Here is a 14835-nt window from a genome sequence, read left to right on the forward strand (position 1 = left end):
TGCCTTTGTCGGCACATTAATTGTAACACCGCGCAAAAGTTGATGACGCGTATCACCAGAACACAGAGACGTAATTTTACATTCATTTTCAGGAGAGTAAATATGATTATTTTCGTTTGCTTGTAAATATATGGATATTTATTTAAATGCTTGTAAAATGTGAATAATTTATTTTATAAAAGTAGACAAAGTGCATATAAACTTATTTGCACCTTGTGAGTTTGATAATGTTGGTGTAGTCGGATATTCGAATATTCGAGTTATGACTACACATAATTATTCGCTTTTCAAAGTTGTTGTGTGAAACTCCACAACAACGAGCAGCAAGACTCCAGAGTTCTCGAATAAGCAATACTCAATCCAGAGAGCACAAAACTATGATTTGAATCTTTGTGTATTCCGTTACCATGTTACTTATATTAGTATATAATATTATTATATTATATACTTCATCCGAGTGCTCTCATTGACAAAATGGACGAAATGGACAAATTGTGCGCGTACTCTAGTGCTCTCAAATTTAAGAATGAAACGCCAGGAATGTGTTGCGCTTGTTCGAACTTATAAATAAACCGTTGCAAATCGCCTCCGCTCTTCGATATCAATACAGCATCGTCAGGATAGCGTATCACTCTGATTTCGTTGTCTCCCATCCGATATCTTCGTCCCACCTTCTGGTCTCTGTGATGAGTTCGTTTTCCTTAGACTGTCTTCCCATATCTTGTTTTTTTGCTGTTTAGAAATGAAAGCACTGTGTTTCTTTTAGGTCGCTCGCCTAACCTGTAAACCCTCAACATTTTTTCCGGTCTTGAGACCAACCGTGTTTCCAATGGGCTACTCAGCAGTTGTGTTATATATAACACAACTGTAATATTACAGGGAAATTATTTTTTTTAAATAATTTATTTATTTCCCTGTAGTATTGCAGGGAAATTAATTTTAGTTGCAACACCGGGGCTACTACATTTAAAAAACCATACGTTTATTTTTTATCTCGTAAACCAAGTTGACTATGATAACGAGTGCTAGTTTATTGGATTTAACGCGAAAAGTTGTACTAAGGGCAGTTTTAAGTTTTTTCTAAGTTAAGCAGTTTACGTAATAAGTAATAATTAAAAAGATGTTGATTTCTTGTCTTTTCAGGATATTTTAGGAACCAAGTCGGGTATCTAAATTTTGAAAACGGTAATGAATAGGCAATCGAATTCCGCCCAATTTTGCCTATTTAAGAGATTCCCTATCTTTAAAAATGTATAAGTTACCAATTCAAAGATTCAGAAAATGGCCACCCTGTATACGGTGCGTTAATGATCGGTGCGTTGGGTTGGCGCACCAAGCCAAAATTCATGTCATGTCAAATGTCAAAATTCACCGAGTCACCCAGGCCTATCCTAAACTATATCGCTTTATTATTAGTTGGGTAAAGTAAGGAGAGATGCATCGGTAGGGGAGATGGCCTAGTGATGAGTGAGATGAGTTAAAAATGTCGATTTTTCGACAGTGCAATCACGCAGCGACAGTCAGTCTAGCCTCGTAAGCGTAGGACTCTAATTGTCTCTGTGGTATCAAAACGTCTTGTTTTCAAATTTGGACGTGTTAGTTAAGCGCAAGCTGAAAAAATTTTTACGACGTTTTATGTTTACATCGTTTGTGGGTGAGTATTTTTTTTTAAAATCAATGTGTAAGCCTTAATTACGGGTTTGCCCAAAATTATAGCATATAAATATCCAGTAGATGAAAGCCAAATAGTAGTGAAATCATGGTCCATCTGTTCTTACCAGTTCGAATAATAGGACCAATATTTAGTAGGACAGACAGACCAGCATTTACATTTGCTTACTTTTCTAATTTCAGTATTTTTTAATCAAGAAGCCTACTGTGTATACTATAAAGATACTAAAGGAAGTAGCCAGTGGACTTAGCAAATCCTGAAAAATGCTGAGACCCTGCATCATCAGTCTGCCAAGAAAATTGCAATGAAACTAGCCTAGTGTATGTTAGATTACAGTGTAAAAATTCTATTTTTTTATATTGAAAAAAAGTTGTATATTTTTTCCTAGTACAAAATATATTTTTTACCCAAAACAATTATTTTTAATTCCATTTTACAGCAAATAATCATTAAACATGGTGGATTTTCTATCCTACCACTCCTCGTCTAAACTCATCTACTCCTTACTGGGGGCGATATGGGCCAAATATTATTTAAACAAATGTTGCATTTTGCAACATCTCCGCCGGTTTAAGAGAAAAACACTCAGACAAACTGACGGCAGACTACTTTTTCAAGTAATTCATAAATAAAATAAATCATAAATTTCAGTTCATAAATTTAACCTTCGAATTCAAAATAATAATTTAAACAAAAACTATTAAAAATAATTATCCATAAATATTTTGAATAATCTACCTAGATTACACCTTAGAACTGCAACTTTTAGTTCAGCTTTACTCAAAAGCAATTAAATTATTTTGCTTACCTTTCTACATTGTCTTGGGAAAAACGGTTAAGCACCTTTACTTATACAACACCAATGGCCTTCGTATAAAGGCTATCATCTGAAGAATGTTTTGCCATCACAAGTAACGGTTCTCTCAAATTAAATTAATCTGGCGAAAATTGTCTTTTTAACTTTTCAACTTGCTGCTTTTGTCGCAACGTAATGTCTGGAATTACCAGAAATGTCTTTCACTTTGGAAAGCTACTCGCTCGTTCCTCTTTATTCCACGGAACGTTGCAATTCAGTCGCATGAAACTAATGGTAATCACTTTAATGACTATTTTAAATTTTAAACATTTTGATGTAGAATTGGGTAACATTCAAGTATGATGCACCACCGAAAATGCATCTTAAAGTAGTTTTGCCTTAGTTTTCAGTAAAGATAAGTGGCTTGTGTGTGTATCGCTTTGTTGAGTTATATGGCAGACGATATTTGTTAGTTGCCCTTCAGAAGTCAATTATAGTGTCAATTAATGTGGTAATTAGATAATTCGATGTCTTTTGAGTTGCAAAAATCGTAATATGTTTTTGAAGTGATAACTTCTTATGGCACGGTGTGAATCGGTTGGAATGCGTTACCGCGCCATTATGTATGGCCGTGCCCACCCTACGGTCTCTTAAATTTTTCGTAGTAATTATTGGTAAGATGGATTTGTTGCATTAATTCTTAAAAGGCATGGAATATAAATTTTTGTCACCAAATAAGTTGGACTGAGTGTGGAATACTTCGTGATGCACCCTGAGCAACGATACAACCGACGTGAAGAAAATAAAAGCATGAAGATACTCCGACGCAGACTAAATTTTGGCAAAAGAAACATCTGGAAGTTAGCAGATAAACATGGGAACATTGTTACGAGCAGGGCGGAATTGCTTATAGTAGTGACGGATTTCTATTCAGAGCTATATTCAAACCAAGCTGAACCACTAAATCAAAAGCAAATACTAAAAGTCTAGAACGTGGGATCGGAAGATATCCCAGAGATAACTAACTATTGATGAGATTAAGTCAGCTATCAAAAATATGAAGAATAACAAATCTCCTGGCGATGATGCCATAACAATTGAGTATATCAAGGAAGGAGGACCAACTATAGGACCGACTATATGTATTCCAAAAATTATTCAATGCCTGCCTACTAAAAGGTACAACACCTTCTCAATGGACAAATGCTGTCATCATAATTATGCACAAGAAAGGCGATGTCACAGATCTGAGGAATTATCGACCAATAAGCCTACTGTCCCACGTATATAATCTATTCATGGCAGTTATTACAAAGAGGCTCACCAACAAATTTGACAGCTACCAACCCTGTGAACAGTCTGGCTTTCGTTCTGTCTATAGTACTAACGATCACCTATAAGTGATAAAATCGCTAATAGAAAAATGTGTCGAATACAACAAACCACTAGTGCTGATCTTTGTAGACTATGAAAAAGTGTTCGATACTGTGGACCAGCACGAGACGCTCCTAGCCCTAGCAGATTGCCGTATCGACCACCTCTATATAGCACTCATAAAGAACATCTATGACACTGCCACAGCTCATTGTAGACTTCATGCCGATACTGACAAATTTAATATAAATCGTGAAATTTGACAGGGCGATACTGTCTCCCCTAGACTGTTTAATACATTACTTCAATACATGTGTAAAAGAATAGATTGGCATGATATGGGTATTAATGTCAACGGTGAAAACTTCAACCACCTCAGGTTCGCCGATGATATAGTTTTAATCTCAGAGCGAATTAACAATGCCAGAGCATCTCTTGAAAAACTCTACCAGGCATCCGGACAAGTTGGGCTGAAAATCAACATATCAAAAACTCAATTTATGACTAATCTAGTAGTATCCACCAATATATCCTTAGGTGATAATGAAGTACAACAAGTGACATCACATAAATACTTGGACCACGAAATCCGAATAGGCCGAGATAATCAGACCTCTGAAATCTTTAGGAGAATAGGTTTGACATGGGCAGCATTTGGCAACCTCAGAGAATCATTCAAGTCTGAACTTCCCATGTGTTTAAAGCGCAAACTTTTTAACCTACGTGTCCTACCAGTCATGACGTATGGAGCCGAAACCCTAACACTAACTAAGAAATCGATTAATAAAATAATAAACAGGCGATGGAAAGATCGATGTTGAGGGTATCACTTAGAGAAAGAATACATAACACGGATATATGGCGCAGGAAAGGAGTTACTGATGCAGTAAAGAAAATATCCTCTTTAAAATGGAACTGGGCAGGTCACGTTGCAAGAACTCGAGACGATCGATGTACTAGAAAAATTATCGAATTGAGACCACGATATGAGGCCTATCGAAGTAGAGGACGTCCTTCGACGAGATGGACGGACGACTTAAGGAGAATCAGAACGAACTGGATGCAGGTCGCGCAGAATAGGCATGAGTGGCACAGTTTGCGGGAGGCCTATGTGCTGAAACTGAGCTTAGAGGGTATTTCGTGAGCGAAATGTGGCTACATTCACCGCTTGGCCTTTATTAAGGTCATATACATTAATCATCCGTGTTCATATTCTACACTCAGTTAAGAACTTAGGCTCTGTCTTGCTTAGTAAAAAATATGTTACTAACTTTCTTCCAAAGTTGGTTGGACCAACTCAGCAGCTGGCACAGAAATAATTACAGTGAAAATGAATGGTTTGAAAATAACTTCTATCAACAAACACTTATACACTTTACACTATAAAGTAGCCTATTACTTGGGCTGAAGACGAGCAATTGCATCTTGCACTCCACCCCAAAGATAACAAAACTTTCATATCTGCGAGATGGTAAACTGAGACGTGGCCGGACTTCTGTTTTGTATCAACAGATGCATGAGAAAGGCCCCTACTGGTAATGCGAAGAGTAATAGGATTCCGACGTTGACTTCGAAGTTGACTTCCAACAGTCGACACATTACCGAGATTCAAGATGGAACTTCAAGCCTATTGGGATTTGTTTCGCAGAAAAATAGACATACGTCTCTTGAATGTCCCACCTATTCTCGAGAACTACAAAGGGTTTGTGAGAGTGTTGCATGATGCGACTCAGAGAGTTGCATGATGCGACCTATAGGCTACATATCCGGTTGCTCAAGGGAACTGGAGGACCTTCGCAAGAGATTGGATGGATTTGTCGGGGGATCTGGATCGATCACCTAAAGTACTCTCAACCTTGGATAGGGAGATAGAGAGGAAAGGTGGGCATATAATAACTTGAAAACGTTGACAGACAAGATCCTAAAGAGCCTAAAATCTGCAGAGTGCAGAGGTGATGTCCTGATTGACAGCGAGAGTTTGGATGGCGGGTGAAAAGTGAGCTGGGGAGTTTTTTGAGTTTTTGTTGAGCAGGGAAGCAGTACCAACTCATCTTTAGAAAATCCAAAATGAAAAAAACCCCAGAGAATCCGGAAAATATATAAACTGATAGCTTTCTTTTCCATGTGCTGTAAATTGTTCGAACGGCTAATCTTTAACAGAATATCTATTAAAGTAACAAGTGAAGTGACGATTGAACAGAACGGCGGTATAAGTAATTCCTCTTGCTGGCCTACAGCTTCAAGTGGAGGAGCCGCCAAGACCTTCTTGGCCTTGGAAGGAGAAATCCTCCATAACGGTGAACAGTGAATGAAACTGTCTACAAGTTCAACGGGATGGAGATGCAGACGGGAACGGAAAACCACTGCATTAAAAAGCCTCAGAACATCATTAGGAAAACCTTTAGGTTGAGCAAAATTAAAACGCGGCCCCCCAGTCGCCGACAACACTTTACTGAAAACGATAGCAACATGGAATGTTCGCAGTTCATTTGAAAGTAGAAAAACACATAACACGGCCAGGGAGATAAAAAGAATCAAAATAGACGTTCTGGATATCAGCGAGATGCGTTGACCATAGACTGGAGAAATGAGAGTGGGACATCATTACATTTATGGTCCTTGTATAGGTTCCTTGGCGGGGCTCCGTTTGAGCGAATCCTCGGAAATTATTATAATAAGGGGCGATCTTAACGCAAAAGTAGGTAAAGGTCGGAGAGGGATATTGTAGGATCTTTTGGCTTGGGTTCACCAAATGAGCGAAGAGATCGATTAAAACCATTCTGCCAAGAAAATTTTAAATACCCTCCAAGGCGCCTATACAGGGTTATAGACGCCTATACGTCACAGAAGTTAACGGTTTAATTTTCAAAAAGTATTATTTAATGAATTGGCAAATATTTTTGTAATGTACAGATTGTCCCTAAAGGCCCAAAAGTATCAAAGTTTTGTTCTTTTAAATGAAATACCCTATATAAAGGATGATTCAAAATTGGCGTAATTCCTCTGGAGGTGTTGTCTGGCGGTGTTTTAGGAGTACTGAAACAATAGTAAAAAAATCTATAGTTATTAAAAACTGGAAAATTTGCAAAAAACTATATTAGGAAGACGGCAACAATGTTTTTCAAGGAAATCTGCCTAATTAACATCAAACAAATACCTGTTGCTTCATAATTATTTAAAACTCCGGTAACCATGGATAAATAGATAGTGACAATAAAATAGACAAGGATAAACGGCAAATTCAACAGGAATCGTTGAATGACGGAACCTATTTCAAAACTCATAACCTCGAATAATTGATTTGTTTACAAAGTTCAAAAACATATATTTGAGTCTGTAACTCCGAACAAGTGCCTGTGTAATCACCTTATTATGCACTCTTCTCGAGCAGCTTCGCGTATTCGGTTAATTAACTCCTGCTCAATTTATACCGGTGTTCAGTAATCCATTGGTTTAATGTGAATCTTACATACGTGGTAGGAATGTAGCCAGTCTTTATTTGGTGCCTGGAAAAATTGGAAAGAAGTCAGTTGTTGTGCAATGTTCTGCGAGCCCTTGAAAGGCTCTTCTGCAATTATGACCAATACTTGTTCCTCTGTGTCTGGAACCCGAACATCTATTGTTGTCCACTATCTCATTGGAACCGCTCTCCTCGCCCTTTGCTTGCGTGAGTTCTTTCATCTTCTGCTATGTTACTGTAGCATTTCCTCTGAACTAATCGCAAATCCGCAAATTCGTGAAAGGAAATTCAAAGTAAGTCACAACTTGACAAATTATTATTATTATTGACAAGGGCTATCCACCTGTATCTATCTGTGAATGACAAAAAACAACATTGAAGCTTCGAATTTCTTCAAAAAATTGAAACAAAAGAGAACCTTTTTAATATCAAAAATGTTCGTAATTTGAAGCAAAGATCGTAATTTTTCTTTTTGAATGCTTAAGTATTCCAATATGCTTCCAATTAAATATGGAACACTTTCAAAATAATGCTTAATAACAAAGTTGAAATTCGATTTTCAACTGTTAATATCTTCTAGAAATTRTCGAAAATTTTGCTCTTCTCGGAGCAAAATAAATGTTTGTTTTAATAAGGTTTATATTCAAGTGGCAGAAAATGAAAAGTTTTTCGATAATGTGTTATTTAGTGATGAATGTACTTTTCATAACAATGGTCTCGTGAATACAGGGTCATGAAAAATCGTAATAGGTGGTCAGTTAATGTGTGGGGTCGAATACTAGGCTCATATTTAATTGGACCCTACTTTTTTGAAGGACATCTAAATGGTTTGATGTTTTTCCAGTTTCTAATAAACCATCTTTGAGCATTATTAGAAAAAGTTTCTTTAAGTATTAGGAGTAACATGTGGCTTCAATTGGATGGAGCTCCGCCTAATGGGGAACTTGAACATTTTTTTTATTTCTTTAATACATTTGTCTATCTATGGAAATCGCACATACCAAATATCTGCCGTCAAATCGCAATATTTAAGTTGCAATAAACAATTAAATTTGTGACCGCAGGCTATTCATTTGAAGTTCCCTATTATCATTGCGAAGTTCGACAATTTTTAAATGGTAACTTTCAAAACAGCTCGATTGGCAGAAATGGATTTGAAAATTGGCCTTCCAGGCTTCCGGATTTAACTACACTAGATTTTTTTTGTGGGGGTATATAAAAGAAATTGTCCACCATACGCATAAGAGACGCTTTTAAAACTGTAACTCTGCAAATGTTAGCCAGAGTTAGCAGTGGTTTTGAAAAAATAATTTACAAATGTCTAGGAATGAACGTTCAGCACTTCGAACATTTTGAACAAATAATTTGAATCTGTTTTATATTATTGTTGATATGTTATTTAGAGCTTTAAATTAAAAAAAAACACCAAATGGTTCAAATAACGATTTTGACTAATATTGGGTTTTCCCCAATGGAACCAAATGGTGCACAGAACGGTTATTTGGCATATTTTTCAAAAGCGACTTGACTTAGCTATTAATCCCCTAAAACCATTCGATAGGTAATTAAAAATTGCATTTCCTGGAAAGTTAAAGCATATTTGTTGTATTTGAAATGATTATAGCCACTTAAAGTTCTTATTTGATTAGTTTAAATTTGTGGACACCTTGTATACGTTACAAATAAACTTTAGTACTCACAATTTCTTCATACGTGGGCATAGACAGAATGAGGGCAACGACATCCATAGTATTATCGAGAAATATATGAAGAGAGCCAAAAAATCAGGGCCCATATAGGTAAGTGCGTGGCCAATTAGTGACCATAATAAGGAATTTAAAAAAAACTGAAAACCCCTTTGTTGTGAAAGAAATGAGTTATCACGACTTTATAGATTTAAAATCGATGTTTAATGAAATTGGTTTTAATTCCCAGAAAAATCTAGAGGGTGGTCAGATTAGGATGTCAGATATAAAAGTCGAAAACTTTGTGAAAGGAAGCGATGTATACTTTTCTACAAACTTTTCTACAAACTGACTACATGGGTACAAGTTAGGAGTCGAACCATTGGAACAAGACGCTCTTCTCGAGTGAAGAGTCTAAATAGCATCATCAGAAAACTCGCCTACATTTCAAAAATCCTACTAAGTGAAAATAAGAAAAAAGATTTACAAACTTTGTTAACAACTAACATTATTTCGCAATACTATGAACCGTTTTTTAGTGGCTGGTTTTGAATGTTTGCTTTTGTAATGTTATTAATAAATATTTCTTATTCAACTTAATTTTTCTGTTGTCATTTGATAAATTTGACAGTGACTAAAATAAAGTATTCATCTAATAATTTCAATAATTAACCTTGTCACAACTATTAGTACTGCCGCCTTTCCCAATGGAACAATGACGCAAATGGAACTTTTTGGACTTTTAAGGCCTACACATCTTCATATGTTTTAAAAATTATAAAATACGTAGCAGCATCTAAAACTAGAATAAATTTGCTATCTAGAAGTCTCCATCGATTATATCCAAATTGGTCCTTAAAGTCCCAGTGTAAGTTTCATTATTATTATTTTCTTAATTTGTGAGTTCTGAAAAATCATCAATTTGCACTTGCGTCACTGTTCTTCCGGAGAAGCGATAACTTAAATAATTCTAAAGTGTTTTACACTTGAAAATTAGATTACATTTTAATGAAATTCGGATTATTTAAAAAACCTTATTATTTTGTTATTATAAACCTTATTAAACCAAATACTTATTTTGCCCAGAGAATCCAAAAATGCGATAATATATAGCGTGTTTTATTTTGAAAAACACAACTTTGATACTTTTAGGGCTTTTGGGACACTCTGTACATTGCAAAAATATTTTTAAAATGTGCACCCGATAGGCGCCTATGAATTCATCAAATAATACTTTGCAAAAAACAAACGGGCTAGCCGCGAACGTCCATGTCGTATAGCGTGAATAACCCTGTATATACGAGTTATTTACTTTGGGGGCCAACTTTGATACTTTTAAGGCTTTTGGGACACCCTGTACATTATAAAATATTTTTAAAATGTGAACCCGGTAAACTCAGTTTCCAAATGTCTTTCGTCGAAGATGCAGGAATCTCGAAGTTCTAAGTTTGTTGAAAGTGGCAAATATTTTAAGTATCTTTTGAACTATAATTAAAAAAAAACATTTGAGCAAATTGTGGGGTTCTTGAATTGGGAAATAGTGAATTGTTTCTGATTTTTAAAGCCCAATTTCATATACTTTCTGGCTGCAACTCTTCAAAATTCAAATAATCTCTAACAAATTGAGTCAAATAACCCCATTATAAGTTTACGATAATTCACCAACTCATCGCAATAGTAGATAGAAAAACATACCAAGGCGAATTGAATTGGATCTTTGTTGCCAGCTTCATTGAATTTAACTGTTCTCTATTTTTTGCCGCTCTATAGCAATCTAGTAAGTAATGCTGTTTTGTCTTTACTTACGTTCCGCTCGAATACAACTCGAATGTCTCTTTTCCGGTTCCTGAGCCCCGCAGCGATTTGCACAACGCTTAGAAATCCTATAAAGATTATTGATTTGTACACCATTGCTGAACGGTATCTGAAAATAAATATTAAGTCAATTTAGTGTCAAATTTCAAATATCTTTAGAGGGGATATTGAAAAATGATTTGACGAAAATGAAAGGAGCGAGTTTGCCATTTTCCGGTGTCACGTACGATTGCTGCTACAATTTTTGGGTTAAATGTTTAACTTTCCATTGGTTCTTGTAAAACTTATCTATACCATGGTGACGATTTTTTTAATGTGAGGTTTGGGTTACTTAATTCTCTCCAGAAACTGTTTCTGTTTTATAGTCCCCATGTTATGGTTATTTAATTAATTTTTTTAAGTTCTAATCAACCCTACATGTATTTAACCTTACTCCTTGCTGGTTAACTATCTAACTGAGCGCGCCGCGCTTGCCTTATATAGCCGATTGGCAACACTCAAATATTCTAGTTCAATTATGGAACAATTATGGCCGCAACAGTATGTTCGCTCTATCAGATAAACATTTTCCAATCACCTTTTTACCATTATGAGATGATTTGAGTTAATAAAACTAAAATATATATTTGGTTCAGTATAATTTGTCTTAATTAATAAACCCAGGAAAATAATTTTGTTGTTTTCTTTTTTCAACAAGTGGATTTAATGGTTGGTTCTTTACTGTTCAGATGTGATAAAAATTCACCAATTTTTTTATTTCCATGAGCGTAAATTGAAATTAAACCATCAAAATATCTCCACCAAATTAGGGGTTTCAGTTTTTAACTATTTATAATTTTTTTCTGGAAATTTTTCATAAAAATATTAATATATTACTGAAAAAAGGCAAAACGTGCTTCCCAAAGGCCATTCCAATTTTTTTTAATGAAAATTCTTCGGGATTGGAATAGTTGTATACGTGGCTTTTCGTCATTCGCAAACGTCCGACGTTTCGCTTATTATATCTAGAAAAAACATTAGAAAAGGTGCGGTAGCTAAAATGGTCTTATCCCACGAGCCTCAAATTTCTTCTTATTTTTGTCCTGTAGTTTCAACGACCTTTACTGCTAATTCTCTAAAATACTGATAAAATATCAAAATTTTTGACGCAGTTTTCCCACCAAGTTAAAACATTGAGAACTTGAGAACTTGATGGAGATTCGTAAATCGGTCATAAAGCAGGACTGTGCCAGGCAGTAACCATTTTTACCTGAATGACCTTAGTTCTGTAATAAATTATTACTTCTAGTTATTTAATTAATTTTTAACCAACTTGAATTATAACCAACAATTATCGCAATACTATTTAACCTTGACTCAATAGCTCGTTTACCAACTAACTAACTCTAGAGCGCTTCGCGCTTGCTCTATATAACCGTTTGGCAACACTCGAATATTCATTCAACACCCGAACATTTCCTATTCCAAATCCAACAGGGGCTGTCTCGAACTTTCATTAGTCATCTTGCTGGCAGCGTTGCCGTTACCACTTCCTTTTCCGTGCTAGCCGCATCAATATAGAACTTCACATTATTCATTATTGATCACATTTCAAGTGTTTCTATGGTCAACCATATTTTTTTACTCGCCCATAGGGACTATTAGATCCAGTTTCTGAATAGTTTGTACGTACGCAGGCAAAATAAATCCGGCAATATAATTTAAAATTAATAATGAAAGGTTGCATTTTTAAAGCGTTTACGATTATAATATTTTGCCTGCAAGCCACTTTATGTTTCATAAAACGGTTTATCGATTTTATATTCAAGGTGAGTATTATAAATAGCTTTGATGGAGCTTTGGCCCGACCTATTATAAACAAGCTGAACCATTAAAGCATTTTACCCTTTACAAATCCACCAGCATGCTGACGTCGTTTTACCATTTATAACAGCCTGAAGGAGTCAGTTAACAATGCGAAACCTCATCAATTTAGTAGAAAAACAGCTTTAAGGAAAGAACAGGAATAACGCACATATGGCCAGTTTCTTATATTTTCCATTACGAAGTGCCTTGGGAAAACATTTATTTTTGCCGAATGTGTAGGTTAATATAAGTTAATGTAACGGTAGCCCAAAAACTAAAGTCAACACATCCAAATAAAATTTTAGGATCTCTTCAGGTCAGTGCCGATTAACCCAAAGGTAGTACATTGTTTTCGGGTAGCCATTCTAAAACACCTCTAAGTAAAATAAGCGGAAGTTAAAAATTTACTCCATATAATGCGAAGGAGAGTTCATTAAGTGTCAACGTTTAATTAACTTTAAGGCTCGTTCAGACGGCGACATCGATGTCGTGACATCGGGTCCCGTGACAGCTTTCGACATTCCATGTCGTGTCACTAGGTGTTCACACTCACTAACACTATCGATTCAGACTATTGTCAAAGTGGCGGATATGTTAGAAGAAGTAATTATTTTGAAATTGAGGCGAAAATTAAAAAAACGACTATGGATGAGACAGTGGATTATGCGTGGAAACAAACTAGGGAAATTAAAAATCAGGTTTTCAGCTTTAGAGCCAAAATTTTCTAAAATATTTCAATTTTTCCAAACATCTGCACAGTTGAAAAGTTGAAGCTTAACTTTTTAATTTAAAAAAAATTACGCAGTTGCTGTAGAAAACCCAATTTTGGCAAACATAAAGAGCATGAAATTATTCACAAAAAGTAAGTGCTTTGTCCAGTTGGAAGGCAGGTTTTCTAGGAAAGAACACCTGCCCACAGACTACACACTATCATATAGGGTGACCAAAATAAGGATGCATCCGTAATTCTCTCCGAAACCGTAGAGATACAAAGTCGGTTAAATCAGGAAAAAGTTGGGCAGAGGGTCATATGCATGGTGTTTTTAAAAAACAAGTTTTTTCCCTAATTTTTGAATTATTTAGAAAGAAGTGATTTTCGGATCTTCGTTTTTACTCATGTTTGATATGATTTAAAATAACTTCAAAAATGAATAATCACATTGATTTATCCCATAGACATGGGTATGATTGTTAGTATTCCAGAAATGTAATCAAATCAAAAGAGAACATGATTTAAAACCAAACCAAATGAAAATATCGCTCCAACGATTGATAACTTTCAAGAAATGTCATGATCAAATTTGAGAAGCGTTTCACCATATGCGCACGCGCAACAATTCTGTCAGTCTTAGACATTCTGGCGTCTAGTGGCAGCCCAGATATTTTTGCGAATGGCGCGCAGTTTGAAAACTTTCATTAAACGCCGCAAGGTATTTTTGTAAAACAACATGAAGGAGCATTTATTTTTAAATTTAAATTGCATCGTTTCCTAAATAGTATCGATTACAGAGTTTTTAAAGTGTGTGTCAATTTGTCTGCTGCACACTGCAACACCCAAAATGTGTTGATGGTTTGAAATGGAAAAAAATTAAGAAAGATTTAAATCAGTTTGGGGTAGCGTTTGATGGGAAAAGTTTTTTTAAGTGCGTAATAAAGGTAATGAAGAATGAAAATCAACAAGTTAAATAAAAATAAATCTTTATAGTATATTGCTTTCATTTTCTTGAATTTTTATACCAACATTCATTTTTTATAACATAAAGTGTACTTACTAATTACCAAGACCAACCAAGAACCTGCTTGCGGTATATCTCATGCCCAAGTTAGGGTGGCAGTTGGGCAGTGGATCTTGGAACAACACAGAAAGTACTGGGAGGAGACACCGCGACTCCATACCGCAAAGCAGTTGGTGGGACCTCCACAACCAGCACGTAAAAACGAACTGCTAGGTTTCAGCAGGCAAAAATAAGGAGGATAGTGGCCTTTTTAACAGGACACGCCCCCTGCAAAAAACACCTCTTCAGGATGGACTGAGTAGACAGGAAACTACTCTGCATGTTATGTGTCACTGCACGTCATATACAACAGGTAGACGAAGACTCCTGGGAGGGGATGAAATTCCACCAGACCAGATCATGCGAACTCCCCTCAAGACTCTTCTGGAATTCATTGAATATACAGGGATAAT

At 35.7% G+C, this 14835-nt stretch overlaps 1 protein-coding gene across 3 annotated transcripts in view; it reads right to left on the reverse strand.

Annotated features, from left to right (window-relative positions):
• Nucleotides 1-14835, reverse strand: part of LOC109537653 (CCN family member 2) — a 125581-nt gene that overhangs the window by 33156 nt on the left and 77590 nt on the right. For all 3 annotated transcript variants that reach the window (XM_048669722.1, XM_048669723.1, XM_048669721.1), the window contains exon 3: nt 10794-10911. In XM_048669722.1, coding sequence (XP_048525679.1) covers nt 10794-10911 — 118 coding nt within the window. The remainder of the gene's footprint in view (nt 1-10793; nt 10912-14835) is intronic.

This window comes from Dendroctonus ponderosae, unplaced genomic scaffold (genome assembly GCF_020466585.1).
Source record: "Dendroctonus ponderosae isolate FM_Combo_2020 unplaced genomic scaffold, Dpon_F_20191213v2 Dpon_F_20191213_9, whole genome shotgun sequence".
Taxonomy (NCBI): domain Eukaryota; kingdom Metazoa; phylum Arthropoda; class Insecta; order Coleoptera; family Curculionidae; genus Dendroctonus; species Dendroctonus ponderosae.